This window comes from Oryzias latipes, chromosome 4, assembly GCF_053564925.1.
Source record: "Oryzias latipes strain Hd-rR chromosome 4, Olatipes_Hd-rR_3.1".
NCBI classification, from domain to species: Eukaryota; Metazoa; Chordata; class Actinopteri; order Beloniformes; family Adrianichthyidae; genus Oryzias; species Oryzias latipes.
The window spans coordinates 22,555,497-22,575,117 of record NC_136240.1 but is presented as its reverse complement, the minus strand read 5'-3'; the positions used below and the strand labels follow the sequence as shown (position 1 = coordinate 22,575,117).

Below are 19,621 nucleotides of genomic sequence, written 5' to 3'. Positions count from 1 at the left end.
TTAAAGAGTCACAAAACAATGCATGATTTTTTTCCAAGATAGTGAGACACCCTTAGATTCTACAAGGTTGACTGTCACTGAAACAGTATGATAAAAATGCTACCGGCAAAGCGAAAGTTTTCCGTCATCCAAAACCCATGTCATTCAAAAAAATGCCTCCAGTAAAGTAGTTGACAGGTTGATCTTGTTGAAATTTCTTGTTGGAGTTAGATTAGCAGTTTTAGAGCTGTTGCAATCTAAAGACTGGGCGTGGAACATTAGGCTTAGCCTATCGTATTTTAAGACACACAAGATATATCCGGTTAGCATTTTTAACTGCAGATAGCATCACACCAGGATAGCTTTGAAAGTAGTCATGTTTGCATGTAGTGTTTTTGTTGTTGACTTTAGACTTATAAAAAGCTTGAGCACATATTTGCTAAAGGAGGATGGAGTCCTTGACGAACACCTTTTACCAATGTTCTGTAAGCTTCTAAAGAAGCTTAACTAAATGTTGGTCTTTGTAGGACATTTGTTTATTTCCAGGCCCTAATTTTTAAGGAAACAGTTTCAAAGTTTTTCTGACAAAAACAAAAAAAATGTTAACCTATTAAGGCCTTTAAGGTATTTTAATTAGGATTATGCCATTTTTAGCCAAATTTAAAAAAAAAAAAACAACGTTTTTTTCTAGGACATGGTTTCTGTAGAGCGGCAGAAGTTCATTTAAAATTCCTCTCAGAGTTGTTTGAACTGTTGGTGCGGAGTAAGCCTGCCCTCATTTCCCATCAACCCTTTGTCTACACTCTCTTCCACTAGCTTACAGCTCCTCAGCAACCCCAGGCTAACATGAGTGGTGCACCGAACATATTGAGCAGGATTACAGTTTTGAGCCAGATGCCAGCGCGAACGGGGAAAACAAAGACAGACGTGAATCTTTTTGTCTGCAAGTAGATGCATCATAATGGAGCAGAGAAGGGAGCTTGTGGCCTGCCGATTGTACAATCTGAATAAAGAAATACTCAGGAAAACAGTTTTATTCCTCTTTATTTCAGAATATATCCTCCATCATACAAAAAATGCTACAAGAACATGTTAAAATCACCAAAAACCCAATTTTCATTGGAGTGGGTCTTTAACTTAATCTATACAACTGGTAGATGCTTTGTTAGGGCATTCAGTTTAAAGTAAAACCTGCTTGCGTTCACAAATTCTTTGAGCCTCACCCTGTGACGTCATCATATCACATCATCCTGACTGTACTGAATGTGTCTTTCTGCATACCAGCACACGTGCACCCTTTTCTGAGTAACATCCTAAACACAAGCGACGAAAGTAGTGTTTTCAAACATCAATGAGCCATTCACTTGGGCAGGGCTAAAGCAGGCTGACAGTAATTAGTAGTTTTCATTTTGAATCTTTAAAACAGGCAATTTAAGATCAATGATTGCATCAGAATAACCATTGTTGATACTTAACAAAATCCATTATTTTTCTCATCTAAATGAGTCACAAAACTGGCCTAAAGCAGAACAAACTAGCTTGATAACTTTCCAGCAAAACTTTATTTTCAGTGTGTGAAATGAGCGTCACGTGCTGCCCCTACTCTTAAAATTGGCAGCCCACATGATGTCTACGGAGAGATGATGTTTATGCTTGAATGAGCCTCAACATTGCCTCAGGGCCTTGGAGTTATGGGAGGATAGCTCTGAGTTCTAAGCTCCGCCTCCGCCCCCACCCCAGCCACTTAGATTATATAGCAGAGCTCCAACAGGCAAAGGAGAAGAAAACGAGCTGGATTATGAGAGAGGTATCCAACCACATGGCTTTTACTGAAACCGAGAAACCTACTGAGATGTCTGCAGAGAAGAAGGTGAAAAAGTAAGTCAATGCTCAATTTATGCAAGACATTTCTGATCATGATCAACGTTTGAAAAAACTGATCGTCTTTGAAACACTGACGTAGGTGCTCTTTTTGTTAACAGAAGGAAAAACTGGAACAACAAAATCCAGTTTCTGCTGAATAGGAACCCCCAGCCCAGACTGGCCTTGAGGAGAAAAAAACCATACGGGTGAGAGAAATTTAAAAAAAAAAAAAGAAAATGTGTCTTTTAAACCTAACAAAGTTATGCAAACCTTTTGCAATTGCATGCCCTCATGAAAACAACCATGACATAGTTATAATGAAATGTACAAAATATGTACAAGACAAAGGTTTAATACAACTTAAGAATACTCTGCAGTGGTAATCAGTGGAAAAAAATCTGTATTGACATTACAAGTAGTTGTCTGAGCTAAAATTATCCTGTTCTCTGCCCTCAGGCCAAGTGTTGATGACGTGAACCAATGGGCGCAGTCACTAGACAAACTACTCAACCATAAATGTAAGTATTATTCATCTCCGGTGAACATTATTGCATAAAAAAGCCTCAAAGGTCACATAGTTACTAAAAGCTAAATAAAAGCGGTTTATTAGCAGCAGTAAAATAGTTCTCCCATGCGCCTACTTTACTCCCCAGTAATGGGAATGCAGCCAGCGTTCATCTCTCACACCTATCTCCTTCTTTATCTACTTCCTCTGCAGATGGGAAAACAGCCTTCCGCCTATATCTTAAGTCAGAGTTCTGCGAGGAGAATATCGAGTTTTGGATGGCCTGCGAGGACTTCAAGTTGCTGAAAACACGCAGAGAAAAAGTGACGAAGGCCAAAAAGATGTATAAGGAGTTCATCAAACCCGACGCTCCCAAGGAGGTAAACAAATCAATAATTTGTCAATTTCATTTCAAGTGTTTTCGAGTTCTAGAAATGAAAGTAAGTCTGGCAGAAATGAAAACACCAGAGGATCATTCTGAGCTTGCTCCTGTTTTTAGATAAACCTGGATTATCAAACGAGAGATAACATCATTCAGAGTCTTGATGACCCCACAACAACAAGCTTCCTGGCAGCTCAGAAGAAGGTCTACAGCCTCATGGAGAACAACGCGTACCCCAGGTTCATCCATTCCGACTTCTACAAAGAACTCTTTGCAGCTGCAAGAGCAAAGGAAGAGCATATCAAGTCCTAGTCAAACATACTCCCCCTCCTGAAGTCATTTGTTTACTGCTGTGAAACTGAAGGGGAATGGTGTTCACTCCAGGCCCTGGCTCAGGATAGCAAGTGTGGAAAATTTGAACGTGAAGCCCCTAGCTGAGTGTGGGGTTTTAGAGGGAGCTGGGTGGATGAGGCTGGCTGCGATGGGGTGCTGCATCAGGTGCTCAACACAAGACCAAGGCAACATTTCATCACCTGCTTATCACATTTTCATTGCTACTTTTTTAAATCCAAAGTATTTTGCAAAGGCACACTTTCAAATCCTGATAATGTTCAGGGTTTTTTTTTGTTGCTGTTTTAACATAAAAAAAATGCACAAATTAAGTTTTCATACATAGTCTAACATAATGCCGACAGTGACGCTGAATGTATTTTTTTTGTTCATTTTTTGTTAAAATCATACACTTCCTGTATTGTTTTGTGTGTGTGTGCGTGTTTACACAATAAGTGCCAATCTGATTTTTATATAAACGTCCACAGTTACTGGTGATGGCATTTTTTGGCCTGAAAATTTGTGAAAACATACTGTAAAAAGATTCAGCGTGTATATTTAAGCTTCAGCAGCTGGACTGCCCTTGTAATAAAATGTGTTTTTAATGCTTTGATTTGTGACGTCTATGTATTTTACAATCATTTTTCATGCATATCTTACTTAAATTGTATCCCCCAAAAATATTTATTGTTACCCATGACTTATAGAAAATGTGTATTTAATGTGAAGGCAATAATAAATATTCTTTTCAACGTGGGGATTTCTGTTTTGGCTTATATTAAATAAGCAGAAAAAAGCTGAGGGGTTATACTTTTATTTTGGGGAAACTGTATGATTCTAAAAAGAAGAATAAATAAAAGCAAAACCTTGTGGGTTCTAATTGAAGCTTTTAGTTCGTATTTTTTTTAAGCTCAACAATCAGACTCAAAGTCTATGATCTAATCTAATTTTATAAGTAATAAAAGAGCTAGAATTGTCTTGACTTTGCTGGTAAATGCACTCCACTTTTAACCATCTGTGGCACTCAGCAGTTTGGGCTTTCTAGAACGTCCCATTCTCTTATATTCCTGTGCTGAGTGTTTTTGTTGTTTTTTTTGTCCTCATATGTCTTAGGAGAATTTAAGTCTGGTAATAATTTAACACAGTCAGGCTTAAACACAATGATTTGTCTCAATGATAGGGGGAAAGAAGGCAAACGTGGCACAAGTTTGCTTTCGTCACAAGGTTCCTTTAGATATCGATCTGCGACTTCTTTGACTTAAAATAAAGGAGATATATTTAGAGTTGCATGTCGTCGTGAACCAACAGCACCTAATCCTTTTGTTACATCTTTCTTTATGTAACGTATCAGTCATTCTCCAGTGATTCAAGTATTTCATGTCTGTGACAGCAGCTTCCTGCCGTGCTCCTGTCTGCTCTGAAGGCTGACAAGGAACGGGATGCACGGGCGGCGTTCCTGACAGCTTCTGCTCCGTGCTCAGACCCTGCTGTCATGAGGAGAGTAGATCCTCCTTCACAGTGACAACTACTCCAGGATGATGAGCTGTGCTGGCATTTAGGTTACAGCAGCAAAAAAAAATAAAAAAATCAAAAAGGTATAAAGCATTGAGAGTTTGTCTTTACTAAAAAAAAGAAAGGTGTTTTATTTATATGCACATTTATAAGTGCAACTACAAAACAGTAAGCTTTTATGTATAAAACGGACAAAATTTACCTTCAAAAACCTTTGAAATTTTTTAATCCTCCATTGGGCGTTTTAACATAGCAATAATGTTTCTGTGCTGTTTTGTTGTATTTCCCTCAATTTACCATTTATATTCATTATAATATGAAGCACAAGCACAGCACCCTGCGGGAGTTTTAGGTGTATCTGCACAAATGGTGCTTTCTTACAGTTCTAGTGCTCTGTGTGCTCCTGAGCAGAACAAAAAAACTTTCCTCGACCCCTCAAGTTGGCCAACCTAGGTGAAATTCCATTACGCAGCAGTCTGGTTATTTTTGGGACTTAATTGTATGTTTTTGTTGCATCTGTGTCCCTGTCTACCTCATGCACCACTTTGTTGTGTGACCTCAGCCAGATGCAAAGGTCACGACGAGCCCGGATCATTGCTGAGGTTAATGGGGAAGTGAGAACAGCGTGGAGAGTGAGGGCCCAAGTGCAAAAGTGAAATTCACGTAAATGGCTCACGCACATTTCTCGAGAGGTACAATACAAACACACGTTGTTCTTTTATAGAGCGGATGGGAAAACGTTTTCATTGGTTGCCATGAGCGATCTGGGAGGCATTCCAAGAAGTACTTAGGTGCATATATGTAAACACTCGGTTTAAATTTAGAAGCAAACCGCGTCAGTCCAAATCTGGTCAGCTGACCGCAGATAGCTCAGGATTTACAAGCCTTCAGACGTCCAGCCTGCAGGCGTGACACGAGGGGCAGAAGTTCTACTTCTCCAAGTTCCCATCCTTAGACATAACTGAACTCAGATGTCACACTGACCTTTAAAAAAAGTCACTCTGACCCGATCTCTGTTTAAATTCTGCAAATATTTATTTTAGAAAACTTACTTGTGGAAAATTGTCTGTGCTTAAACCTTTATGGATCCACTCGTGACCATGGTTTAAGATGGGGAATCAAACTCAGAAGGATACATATCTACAGAATCTGTTTCCTGCATTATTACACTGTCTGAGTCAAAAAATGTGTGACATAGCCAACAGAAAGGTTAGTTATACTGAGGAAACTGTGACATTTAAAAAAATCACAAAGGCTGGATATCAGGCATTCAGGAATAAGAGAAAAAAGGATTTGGGGCTTTAACTTTTTATTATGGAAATTATGCCTAAACCTTTAGCTATATAAAATGATTGAGACTGCATTTATTATGATCACAAAAGAACAATCATTTTATTTTTTAAAAATAAGGCCAAAGGTACCTATTTTTATTCTTAAATGTTCTAAAAACCGCAACATAAATGCACAATTTAGACTAAAAAAGCACCAAGCAATGGTCACACTGTACATAACTTAAGGGATCATTTATTTTTGCTTTGAACGGTTTGTCAGGAGAAACTTTACAATAACCCCAATATATCCTAAATACTCTTGCATTTTACTTGTTTTGTCATTTTAAATCCATACCAAGTCACCCATTTCATTTTTTCTTGGTGTGATTTTGCATTTTTAAGCCACATCACCTTCTTTATAAAATGTGAAACTAAGATTTCAGGGATTTTTTTCCCCCCACAGCTTCCCAGGTCAACATGTGGCTTACTGAAATTGAAAACAGCCTCTGGTGTTGCAATATCTCAACAGCAGGTGGAGCCAAAGATCCACTATTGCCAAATAATATTCTCCTAACTATATAATAGACTGAGAATATGAAAAATAAAACAGAAAGCAAAAAATTCACAAACATTAGGACGTTTTTATTATGAAAATAGGACAGAACATGGTACAATTTTCCTTCAATCATGCATTACAGCTGATGAACACACATGGTGACAATGATAATTTATGCTGGGCAGTCTGTGCAGTTCGCTGTGGCTGCATGGTGTGAGAGCGACGCCCACATGGCTGTCATAGCTGCTGTCAAACAGGATTACGCTGCTCAGTGAAGGGGACTGCCGTTCTTCGTGCGTTTCTGCGTGGGATCACAAGCTTCTCTTGGTGGCGTCTCTCGTTCACTTTGCCTCTTGAGCTTTTTTAGCACTTTGTTTCTCCTTTGCCTGGTGAAAGAAACACATACATTCCCATTCATATGAGCAAAGCTGTAGTCTTACTAAAAGTATTCAATAGGATGAATTTCTCTGGGTTACTCCCCTTTTGCATTTAATTATCAGGATCCTTAAACCGTGTCAACAACTCCCTTTTAATCAAACAAATAAGGCTTAAAATGTCAATGAACAATTAAAAAGGGGGGGTGTTACCTTCTCTACCAATGGCATTAATTGCTGGTATTCTGCCAGTGTTTTCAGCAACTCCATGATAAAAGGGAGGTAATTGTGCTTCCGTCGAATATTTTCAATCTAGAAAAAGAGAAAAGAGCTCTAGCTATAATAAATTTAGACCAAAAAAATTACAACATTGATAAGACAGGCTACCTTATATCTTTTAAGTTTCTGATTTTCTTCCTCAATGAGGAGCTGGTACTTGGCAATTTCTGACTGGATGGAGCTTAGGAAGGAACTGCTCTGGTCTGTGTCCATTGGCTCATCCTGTAAACAGAACAGATTGAATATTTAGCCTGTAAAACTTACACATGTGAACAAAACTGTTTCACAGAAAAGTAAACTCAATAATTACAGCAACATGTAATATTTAAAACAACAGAAAACATCTCTAGAATTTTTTATTCATTTTTATTTCGGGTTTAGTAGTCTTAGAACTTTGCTTTTGCTGCCCTCTAGTGGCCAAAACTAGCATGTTTCACTAGAAAGACGAAGTTATCCCTTGTGCTATCTTAGATGACCCCACCCTTACATTGACGTGTTCTCCCTACCATGACAAAGGTGGATAAAGGTGGAAAGATTTCATGTAGTCCACGGACACCAGTGAAGATCACAAAACATTAAAGAAAAAAAGTTCAGTGCACTTTCTAATGGGTCTAGATGACCCAACTCCCAATGTTAAAGTCCCCAGGATAGCACAAGGGTTACAAGTGGTTTTCATAGAGTCAAACCATTATTACCACAATGATAGAATAGAAGACAGAACAGAAACTGATTTAACTTGATTAAACCATCATAAGGATCAGCTTCTACACAAGAGAGCAAGTTAATCATTATTTAGCCCTTCAACACTTTTGTTATCACAAACCTCAGTCAGCTGTGCCTGAAGTTCTGCAATTTTCTTCTCATAAATCATCTTTCTGTCAGACACAATCGACATTAGGTTGAACCTGATTTCACCTTCACTGTACCTGATGGAAGAAACAGACATAGCTCTCAGAATTTTAGAATTGTTGCAGAATTTTACAGCTTTAGTCCTAATTAAACATATAGTTCTCTTGGGAATAAATATTATTTACTTTTGTATTCTCTTCTCAATCACTGGTCGAACTGCATTGATCCAGTCATCTTGGTTGCATGCGCCTGGTGACAGAAACAGAAATAACTACTACCATGGTAACCTGCAGAGAGCCTCATCAGTTTAAACTAAGGATGAAAGTTTGGTCAGTTGTGCTTTAGAAATATATTTAAAAATCTTTACCCAAATCAATCGGTCCCTCTCGAAGTCCATCCAGCTCGTACAGTCTGCCGTTTACAGGAACATAGCTGACAAAGTGGAAGGCGTCTTCGTCCTTAGCTGAAGATTTTGCATCAAATTCAAACATCTGCTGCCTGAAAAAGAAAAAGTCAAAACATTCTACAATTAAGGCTGGACAACCAGAGCAAAGAAAAAACATACGTTTGCAATGTAAAAATAAGGGCAAGGAAATGAATAAACTGTGCTGGAACATTAGTTAAAGACAGTTTTTTTGTTTGTGGTCTACTATACTTTGAAAAAAACTGGACCAGTATGTGAAGTACTTTTTAAAATACAAGATCAAGCACTTAAACAAACGGCTCTTTCACTTAAAGTCACGCTGCCATCGTACATGAAAAAAAAGATCATGAAACAAATTAAATAATGTTGCATCTAAATGGAACCCACCTGGCAAAGCTGTTGTGAACCTGCCGAATCACCTCTGAATTGCTGAGAGCCAAACCTTTCATCTAAAGAGAGAGGAGGCACAATGATGTAAAACTACAGAAGTGGAACAAAAAAAACAAAAAAGCATTCCATACATATCTTTAGAAATGTAAATAAAAACACCTGGATACTGACAAGAAAGCTGTTAGCTGAGAAATTGAGGCAGAAATTTGAAAAACTCAAAGAAATGTAAAAAATAAACAAAAGAATAAAAATTGCAACAATCTACGAGTTCTTTTGGAGCTGCGAGTACACAGCCCATTGTCTACAACAGTTCCGCAAAACCTAAAACAGCCAATATTTATTTTATTTGTGTTACTTTTATTGTTTTAAATCAAAGTTTCACAGCAAAAGTGGCACTTAAAGTGAGACAGAATCCCAATAAAAATGGATATGAAGAGCAAATAGAAAACAATAACAGTTTGTAATTCTGCAGCACTCAATTGTTTGTTTTAAACAGCTGCACTTTCTCATGTTCTACAGGTTATGCTAAAATCTATATTTTATTTGATAATACAAGTCATTTTTGCGTGCTGAATTGTTGATTTTTTAATCCTAAAAAATGTGTTTGCTTGTTGCCAATCCTGTAAAAAATACAGGCTTTGAACACAGCCATTTAGTTTAATGCCAACTAAATATTACATTCATTTACTATAAGAGTGTTGTTTAAAACTATTTCTGTGTAACCGACAGGTTTGAATGGAAACAAAAATGTACATCAATGAATATAGATGCCAACAAAATCTTGTTAATGTCGAGGCGATAGTGTTTTCCTAATAAATCTTTTGCAGATGCCGCCACACCACTTGAACTGAAAAGATACCAGTAACGTACAGCTGCATCAAAACTTTGGGAAAACTCTCGGAACTCTGACAGTGTGTCGCCCAGCACGATGTCGGAATGGGAGCAGTTGAGCAGGACACTGACTATGGCCTGGGTCGCACAAGCATTATTGATGACCTGCAATGACAAAGAGAAAAATGTTACATTAAAGACCCACTCTTTTCAGCATGTTATTGTGGCTATTTTCCCCTCATGATGGAGGACACATACAGTACAGACCAAAGGTTTGGACACACCTTCCCATTAATTTGAATGAGAAGGTGTGTCCAAACCTTTGGTCTGTGCTGTATAAATAAAATTAAGATGAAAATTGCTAATCTAGCCACAGGGGTTGCAAGCCAGTTGCCTCTGTGCCGGTCCCAAGCCCGGATAAATAGAGAGGGTTGCGTCAGGAAGGGCATCCGGCGTAAAAATTGCCAAAATAACTATGCGAATCATCCACACCACTTTAGACATACCGGATCGGTCGAGGCCCGGGTTAACAACGACCGCCACCGATGCTGTTAACCTACAGGGTGTCGGTGGAAATTTGACTACTGTTGGTCGAAGAAAGAGAGGAGGCAGAAGGGTCCGTGGCCAGAGAGAGAAGGGAAAAGGCAGGAACATAGGTTTGAGAATAGGGACTCTTAACGTTGGCACAATGACAGGGAAAGGCAGAGAGCTGGCAGACATGATGGAGAGAAGGAAGGTAGATGTACTGTGTGTGCAGGAGACAAGGTGGAAGGGCAGCAAGGCACGTAGTATTGGAGGAGGATACAAACTGTTCTATCATGGTGTTGATAGGAAGAGAAACGGGGTAGGAGTGATTCTGAAGGGGGAGTTTGTAAACAGGGTTCTAGAGGTGAAAAGAGTCTCAGACAGGATGATGAGCCTAAAGTTGGAAATTGAAGGGGTGATGGTGAATGTAGTCAGTGGGTATGCGCCACAGGTTGGCTGTGAGTTAGAAGTGAAGGAGAGATTCTGGAGTGAGTTGGATGAGGTCATAGAGAGTTTTCCCAGAGGAGAGAGAGTTGTTATTGGAGCAGACTTTAATGGGCATGTTGGTGAGGGCAACAGAGGTGATGAGGAGGTGATGGGCAGGTTTGGTGTGAAGGAAAGGAATCTGGAGGGACAGATGGTGGTGGACTTTGCGAAGAGGATGGAAATGGCTGTAGTCAACACTTACTTCCAGAAGAGAGAGGAACATAGAGTGACATACAGAAGTGGAGGTAGGAGTACTCAGGTGGACTACATCCTATGCAGACGAGGTCATTTGAGAGAGGTTAATGACTGCAAAGTGGTAGTAGGAGAGAGTGTAGCCAGACAGCACCGCATGGTGGTGTGTAAGATGACTCTGGAGGTCAGGAAGAAGAAGAGAGGGAAAACAGAAAAGAAGACCAAGTGGTGGAAGCTACAGAATGAAGAAACTTGTGAGGAATTTAGGCAGAAGTTGAGACAGGTCCTGGGTGGTCAGGATGAGCTTCCAGATGACTGGGAAACTACAGCAGAGATTATCAGGGAAACAGGTAGGAAGGTGCTTGGTGTGTCATCTGGAAAGAGGAAAGACGGTAAAGAGACTTGGTGGTGGAATGAGGAAGTACAGGAATGCGTCCAGAGGAAGAGGTTGGCTAAAAAGAAGTGGGATGTAGAAAGGACTGAGGAAGGTAGACAGGAGTACAAGGAAGCGCAGCGTAGAGTGAAGAGAGAGGTGGCAAAGGCCAAACAGAAAGCTTACGATGAGCTATATGACAGGTTAGACACAAAGGAAGGAGAGAAGGACTTGTACAGACTAGCCAGACAGAGAGACAGAGATGGGAAGGACGTGCAACAGGTAAGAGTGATAAAGGACAGAGATGGAAAGGTGCTAACAACCCAGGAGAGTGTACAGAAAAGATGGAAGGAGTATTTTGAGGAGCTGATGAACGTGGAAAATGACAGGGAAAGAAGGGAGGAAGATGTGGTTGTTGTGGAGCAGGAAGTAGCAGAGATTGGAAAGGATGAGGTTAGGAAGGCTCTGAAAAGGATGAAGAGCGGAAAGGCCGTTGGTCCTGATGAGGTACCTGTGGAGGTATGGAAGTGCTTAGGAGAGACAGCAGTGGAATTTCTAACGAGGTTGTTCAATAGGATTTTAGAGAGTGAGAAGATGCCCGAGGAATGGAGGAGAAGCGTTCTGGTTCCGATCTTTAAGAACAAGGGTGACACGCAGAACTGCAGCAACTATAGAGGAATAAAGTTGATGAGCCACACAATGAAGCTGTGGGAAAGAGTAGTGGAAGCCAGGCTTAGGAAGAAGGTGGAGATTTGTGAGCAGCAGTATGGTTTCATGCCCCGTAAGAGCACCACTGATGCCATTTTTGCTTTGAGAATGTTGATGGAAAAGTACAGAGATGGTCAGAAGGAGCTGCATTGTGTGTTCGTAGATTTAGAGAAGGCGTATGACAGGGTGCCGAGGGAGGAGCTGTGGTACTGTATGAGATTGTCTGGAGTGGCAGAGAAGTATGTCAGAGTAGTTCAGGACATGTATGAGAGAAGTATGACGGTGGTGAGATGTGCTGTAGGTCAGACAGAGGAGTTCAAGGTGGAGGTGGGACTACACCAAGGATCAGCTTTGAGTCCTTTTTTGTTTGCTATGCTGATGGACAGGCTGACAGACGAGGTAAGACAGGAATCTCCCTGGACAATGATGTTTGCAGATGACATTGTAATTTGCAGTGAGAGTAGAGAGCAGGTGGAGGAACAGCTAGAGAGGTGGAGGTTTGCTCTGGAAAGAAGAGGCATGAAGGTCAGTCATAGTAAGACAGAATACATGTGTCTGAACGAGAGGGATCAAGGTAGAAGCGTTAGGTTACAGGGGGCTGAGGTGAAGAAGGTGCAGGAGTTTAAGTACTTGGGGTCAACAGTTCAGTGTGATGGGGAGTGTGGAAAAGAGGTGAAGAGGCGAGTACAGGCAGGTTGGAGCGGGTGGAGGAAAGTGTCAGGAGTGTTGTGTGACAGAAGAGTGTCAGCAAGACTCAAAGGAAAGGTGTACAAGACAGTGGTGAGACCAGCTCTGCTCTATGGGTTAGAGACGGTAGCAGTGAGACAGAGACAAGAGGCTGAGATGGAGGTAGCGGAGATGAAGATGTTGAGGTTCTCTTTAGGAGTGACCAGGTTAGACAGGATAAGGAACGAGTACATCAGAGGGACGGCTCATGTTGCCTGTGTTAGGGACAAAGTCAGAGAAGCCAGACTGAGATGGTTTGGACATGTTCAGAGGAGGGATAGTGGATATATTGGTAGAAGGATGTTGGAGATGGAGCTGCCTGGCAGAAGGGCAAGAGGACGGCCAAAGAGGAGATACATGGATGTCTTAACAGAGGACATGAAGTTGGCTAATGTTAGGGTAGAAGATGTTCATGATAGAGTGAGGTGGAAAAGGATGATTCGCTGTGGCGACCCCTGATGGGAAAAGCCGAAAGAGAAAGAAGAAGAAGATGAAAATTGCTAAATTTCTGAGTTTTCCTTTAATTAAACCGTAGTGAATTAGGAGCAGATGAACAAATGCAGCTGGAAAAAGCCTAGCAGTGACGTAGGCGATACAGTCGACAGGTCACATGTTCCCTGCTACGCTCCAATCCAATGCCTCCAATTCCAGACAAATATATCCGTGTAAGTCTTCCTTTTCTCTGTTTGAGTTGGCATCTGGCTCTAAAATGTACGACTGAATAGCTACAGTATTCCTCGCCATATTTGTTGCACCAGTAATGTTAGCTTGGGGGTGTGAGGAGCTGTAAGCTAGTGGGAGAGAGTATAAACAAAGGGATGATGGGAAATGTACTTCCGGTTCCGGGTTATACAGCAGGACGCGTGGCGTGCCTCTCTGCGAATACAACTATCTTCAAATTACTTAAAAAGTTGATTTTTCTCCAAAAAAGAGAGCTGACCATGCCCCCGAAGAAACCCCAGGAATATGAAGATCTCAAAAAGTCTCTTGACATTATTCAAGAAACGCTGAAAAGTTTTATGGATCAAGTGTCGGCTAAGCTAACACCACTCTGGGAGATGATGGAAGAGTTCCGAAGATTTCGGGCTCAAAACGAGCAGCGAGAAAACCGGGTCGAGATTCTGGAGAAAAGACTGGACGATGTGGAACAGCAAGTAAGGATGAATAATGTCATTCTCACTGGAGTACCGATCAAGCCTCGAGCGAAGCTGAATGCAGCTGGAGCTAGCACTGCTAATGCTAGCCAGGGCTCCAGACTGCGACCAATTGCTCGCATTTTGCGACCAAAATTTGAGAGTGTGCGACTGAATTTTACATCCAGTCGACCAGTAAATTTGCCTCCCCCACCCTCCGTATTTTTTATACATTAAACGTGGAAGGGGCACGTCAATGATCAATGAAATAATCTGAGACGCGAGCGCACACGCACGCAGGCAGACACACACTCGCGCACATACTCATGAAACGCGAGCACACACTCTCGCGTGATGCCCGTCTGTGAGGCGGCCACTGCGTGTGAGAAGAGTAAGTCACTGTAAGTGGCTAAAATATGTGGAGGGGCGGGGCCTAGAGATATTCGCGCGCGCGTAAACATCTGTGGGAAGGAAACGGAGACAAATATAGTCACAACCTGATATGTGCGTCTGAGCTATGAGCAAGCGAACCATTGATTCATTCTTCCGACCTGCGGCTAATGTAAAGCAGGGGTCTCAAATTCGTGGCCCGCGGGCTATTTGCGGCCCCCAAGATGATATTTTGCGGTCCCCGCCTTAATATGAAGGTTTAATGTTACTGCAGCCCGCCAGTTTTAATGAATGACACTTTTTCATTGTCGTGCACGGAGATGACCAACCAATCACAGTGGTGTAAATTACTCTTGGGGGCGGGACAATGACAGGGCTTGAAAGCAGGAAACCTGACAGCCCCCTCCCTCCCCGGACCACACTAAGGAGTTCCTTACTTTCCTTTCTAGAACGTATCTATTCGCTCGTAATTTTCTGAATACATGCAGTCCGTGCTGAACTTTTCTCTGGGTCTCACAGACCCGGAGGAAGGTTTAGTGTTTTGGTTACGGTTACGGCGGCGCATCAAACAGTTATGCACGGCTGTCACGGCAGCACACCGCTCCCGCGGGAGTCGGGTCAGCTGAGGAGAATAAATGTCCCACACCTACATGCGTGACAGCTAACGGGACTTGAACTTTAAACACGTGCGGGCAAAAACAACATTAGTTTTAGACACACTGAAAATACGTGGGGAAAATGCAACGATAGACGTGTTTGAGATGAACCAGCGGCTCGCCTGGATCGTTGGGGAGACCAATGATGATTGACAGTTGATGTTGGAGCAAAAACAAAAATATATGTCTCACACCAGGGGCCTGTTTCAGAAAGGAGGTTCGACCAACTCTGAGGTTGAACTTGAACTCTGAGTTGGTCAATCAGGAGATTAACAACTCTGAGTTTTCTGTTTCAGAGAAGCTGTTCCGAGTTAGTTCAATCAACTCTGAGTGGACTGATTCGGAGGTGAGCGTGAGCACCGCGACTATAAGAAGCCATTAGCGCCAATGGAGCGCAGATATCACGAGTCACCATGGCAACCGTGAAAAAAAGAGGTCTGCGTATTTTTCGCCAGCTGAACTTGACGTGCTGCTGCAGAGTTACAGTGAATATGAGCACATATTCCTGAAGAAAAGCAACACCGCTGCATCTGCAAAACAGAGACAGTAAGCGTGGAAAACATAGATGCTCAAGTTAATGCCTAAGTTTGCATTTAAATCATTGTTATAAAATATTGACTGTAATAACTTTTTAAATAGCGTACGGTGTGAAATAAAAAATGGTGATATTTAGGAGTACTTTTGAAGTGTTATTCCTGGTGTAAATGCATGAAATGCTGCATAGTGTACAGAACCAATCTGGGGAAAAATGCCTTTAACGTCGGTAATGTTTAGAGGACTTTTTGTTAACCTTCCCCTCTTGCAAACGTTGGTCAGTTTAATATTAATACATGCAATTGTGTTTAAAAGTGAACTTTTGTCTACTGTTGAACCTTTCGCTGCGCGAAGGCTTCTCCTTTCTTTTCTCTCTTCTTTCCGACCGTGGTCAGAAGCGCAGGGGAGATTTCCTTCTGGGCCGAAGGGAATTCTCCTTCGGGGTTCACTTCCCGTTGGAAACCCTCAACCTCCAGAGCGGATTAAGAATGACTCCAAAACAGTTATTCTGAGAATGACACCTTCTCTTTATTTAACTAAGTGCTCCGTCCTCCGAACACACAATATATACCACGCACACACCTCCGCTCCGTGCTCACCCCCCCCCCCCCCCCCCCCATCTGCACCTGCAATCGCCCCTCCCCTTGTCTCTCGTGGCTCGCACCCCGCTCAGCACACACACGCTGCAACACTACCCTTGTATTGATCAAGTGGTATAGGTTTATACGGGATTAAGAAACTAAGCAGTGCTAGCAAATTGTGTTTCCATAAAATAATTGTTACATTAATCTAATTCAATGTCCCTGATTTCATTTTCACGTAGATGCAATCCTGCAGGAATTAAAATAACATGGCAGCAGTTAAAAGTGAAAAAGAAATCGAGTCTTCTCAAAATCCTCGTACGAGGTAAATATAATTCTCTATGAATTAATGCAGCCTCCTCGTCTATTGGGTCCTCCAAAAAAGGACAAGCCATTCTTGTCACTTAGACCGTCTCTGTGTGACGGAAATGTGGGCAATGAAGGTTAAAGCGAAAAATACGTCGTTCGTCTTTAAAAAGGGGAGGGGACCAGCAGAAACTTCGAGTTTGGAGAATAAAACCTGCTCCCGACCAGGTTAGGTTCACAGCATAGGTAACCATGGATACGGACTCCGAGTAGAAGTTACCTCTCTTTCAGAAACGGGTTTGACTTACTCGGCTTTCTCTGGTTTAACAAATCTCTCATTCTGAAACGGAAAACCCAGGGTTTCCCTGATTTCAGGGTTAATGCACTCAGAGTTTACACTCAACCTCCTTTCTGAAACAGGCCCCAGGTGATCTGCTCAGCGTTGAGTTCACCTGGGTGATCTCAAACACGCTTATTGTGCATCTTGGCTGCACCTATTTGGTGTCACAAAGATAAATTTCCATCCGTTTTCTTTACTCATTTGTACTGTCATGACAGCGATGGTGCTGTCAGTTTACCTGTTGTTGAATTTTCAAAAGTGGAGATTAAAATGTGACACTGAATTAGAAACAGCGCATTGTAATTTCTGCATCTATTATTAAAGTATTTATTCTTAATACAGTGGAAATTAGTAGATTTGGTTAGCATGTTGATTTACGGTATGCGCCCCTAAATTTTCTGGTTGTGCCCCTAAAATTTTCAGTTAGGGGCCACTGTGCTCCTAGTGAAAAAAGTTAGTCTGGAGCCCTGCTAGCGCTAGCGTAGCTAGCAGTTCTAATACGGAGATCGGTGGAGAGTCTCTGGTACTCCAAATGGAAACATTTCTCACATCTAAAGGGATTTCCCTGGATCTCAATACCATCCAGACCTGCCACCTGCTCCCCAGGAGAAAGGAGACGGATAAACCAGCGATCCTCATCAGGTTTGTGAATCTCAAACACAAGCTAGCTCTGATGAATCAACGCAAAAATCTCAGAGGATCTGCTGTTTATCTGAACGACCATCTGACCAGAAGGAATGCTGAAATCTCAAAACATGCACGGCTTCTCAGGAAGCGTAAGCAGATTGAGAACACTTGGGTTAAAGGCTGCAGGATTTACGTCAAACCACTCGGTCCAGAGGACCGATCCAAGGTTCTGGTCGTGAACACCATGAAGGACTTTGAGAAGTGCTTGATTACGGTTGTCTGAAACAACGTGGAGTAATAAATCAAAGAGCCAAATAATTTCAAGAAATATGACACGTGGATTCATCACTCTCTCTGTATGTCTGACGTAACCTGAATAAAAGCAGAGTTCTGACTTGCAGACAACTTGACCTCAACTTTCACCGCAGCTGATATCAGCTGAAGAAGGATATGGACCTGAATCTAATGTCTGCAGACATAACATGGAAGAAAACTATTAACTGTTTAAACCAAGAAAATCGGCTGTTATCAGTAAAAGAAGAAATGCCAACCTTGGACAATTCGACAGTTTATGGACCCTTTTTATTTTTCCCCTACAGCATTACTTTATTATATAAAAAAATAAAATAAAAATACAAAAAAATATATATATATAAAAAGAGTAAAACAAATGATTAATCACTTTTGAAAATTGTTAAATTGATTGACTTTCGATGATATTACTTCACTAGCTCCTAAAATTGATAAATTGATTCAAAAATCTTTCCTAATGTAGCATAACTTTGCACATGTTTTTAACTTTTGATACTTTGCTATGAAAATTCCTGAAACAGTGTTGTGTCTATTTTACTGATATAGTATTATGTTTTAAAGCATATGAATGACTTTTGAAAGCAACATAATTTGCATATATTTCAGATGCTGCATTTGCCATGTTGATTTCTAAAATAGTTATTTTTGACGTAGTACTTCAGTAATTCATCTTTGGCATCTGCTTTATTGATACCTTATGATTGTTAATTCTGTCTGATAAAACCTAGGAACCGGATATTGATAAATCATGTAATAAAATGGTTATAGTATAACGGGGTGGGATTATATAAGTTTGCTTCCTTCCACTCCCTTTCAAGCAATATTTATTAATTATGTCTAATTATCCTAAGTTTGATTAGTTACTGTATGAATGTATAACTGATGATTATATTGTTTTTGTGTATTATTTCTATTTTGATTGCTTGAAATAAACCATTTCAAATCAAAAATGAGAACAGGGTCCACGCAGTCCGCAGTTCTGCCCACAACTCAGAGCCGAATTTCAGTTAAACTACTGCAGTAACTCCGTCATTGAAACTAAATAGATTTTTTTTTGTACTTACATACTAAACACGGCATAAAAGACTACTAGGAACACTTTTACAATAGATTAAAAGATGATAAGAGTACTGATGCACAATAAACACTAAAAGCTGTATTTTTTTTATATTGCAAGTCAGAATTGGATGGTAAATCAAACATATGTAAAAATAAATGATCAATATATTTGATTCATACCTGTTTGGCAAAAAAGATATGGTCTAGCCTTGAGTCCTGAACAATTGATCCGGCTGGCTCTTCTCCGGGTTGCCATTTGAACAGAAAAATCAAGCCATGAACTGGTCTGAAATAATAGAGCACAGAAAATAAACGTCCGTTATCGGAGGAAATGTTCCACTTTTAAAAATGTACACGAATGAACGTACTTTAAGTTCTCAAAATTCTCCGGCTCCATACTCCAAATCTCTTCAACTTGGGCTCCTTTGCAACCTTGGCGAAGACAAAGCTTGGATGGGTCATTTTCACTGATCAAGAACAGACCATCTCAACTCGTTTTCTTAAAATAAACAGTCCTTTTCATTATTGTAGATTTGTACTGACGCGCGGTTCATTTGAACGCTGACTAATCATGCTAGCCCTTTAGGCTAGCACGTTTCCTAAAAGCGCCAATCCTACACATTTGACGTTTACCGTAAATACGTTTGACTTGACATATCTCCGTTTTAATGAATATAAATAAACACGCCCCATCACTTTCAAATTGTTTGCATAAAGATAGTATAAGGAGTACATTGACATTGGTTAGCTTCTGGACCGCCAGAGCTAGTGTAGTTAGTCAGTGCATAGCCAAGTTGTGTTGAGGGCGCTGCGCTTCTCCAAGACACTCACCAAAACCTTTGATAAGCTCCGTGAACACCCCAGGGTCACTCTCCATCAGACACCATTCCCCTGCGCTGCCAGACATGTTTATTGTCTTTTAAAATGTCCCTATTTCAATCACATATATCAAGATGCTAACAGATTAGCAACGCGAACGCTACACAAGCTAATTATCTATAGTGACTTCACCGCGATGCCGTTCAATTTGGGCTAGCTTTGTGCGCTTGGTTTCCGCATCAGCGCGACCCGAAATAACTCAACTTAAGTTTGTTTAAAACCAATTAAAACCCTATGAAATCCATGTTT

General features: G+C 40.9%; 2 protein-coding genes across 2 annotated transcripts; one reads left to right on the top strand and one right to left on the bottom strand.

Annotated features, from left to right (window-relative positions):
* The first annotated feature begins 1,621 nt into the window (after positions 1–1,621).
* On the top strand, positions 1,622–3,944 carry LOC111947374 (regulator of G-protein signaling 13-like). The gene is made up of 5 exons (XM_023954375.2): positions 1,622–1,857; positions 1,962–2,048; positions 2,299–2,360; positions 2,561–2,727; positions 2,847–3,944. The coding sequence occupies exons 1-5, from the start codon at positions 1,637–1,639 to the stop codon at positions 3,039–3,041; spliced, it is 732 nt and encodes a 243-aa protein (XP_023810143.1). The 5' UTR covers positions 1,622–1,636; the 3' UTR covers positions 3,042–3,944.
* A 2,519-nt stretch (positions 3,945–6,463) lies between these two features.
* On the bottom strand, positions 6,464–19,573 carry uchl5 (ubiquitin carboxyl-terminal hydrolase L5). Its single transcript, XM_004068101.3, has 11 exons — positions 19,325–19,573; positions 18,862–18,925; positions 18,674–18,779; positions 9,585–9,710; positions 8,712–8,773; positions 8,268–8,398; positions 8,086–8,149; positions 7,875–7,977; positions 7,160–7,273; positions 6,986–7,084; positions 6,464–6,784 (listed from the first exon to the last, which is right to left on the bottom strand). Exons 1-11 carry the CDS (start codon positions 19,398–19,400, stop codon positions 6,740–6,742), a joined length of 990 nt encoding a protein of 329 aa, XP_004068149.1. The 5' UTR covers positions 19,401–19,573; the 3' UTR covers positions 6,464–6,739.
* Positions 19,574–19,621: the final 48 nt, after the last annotated feature.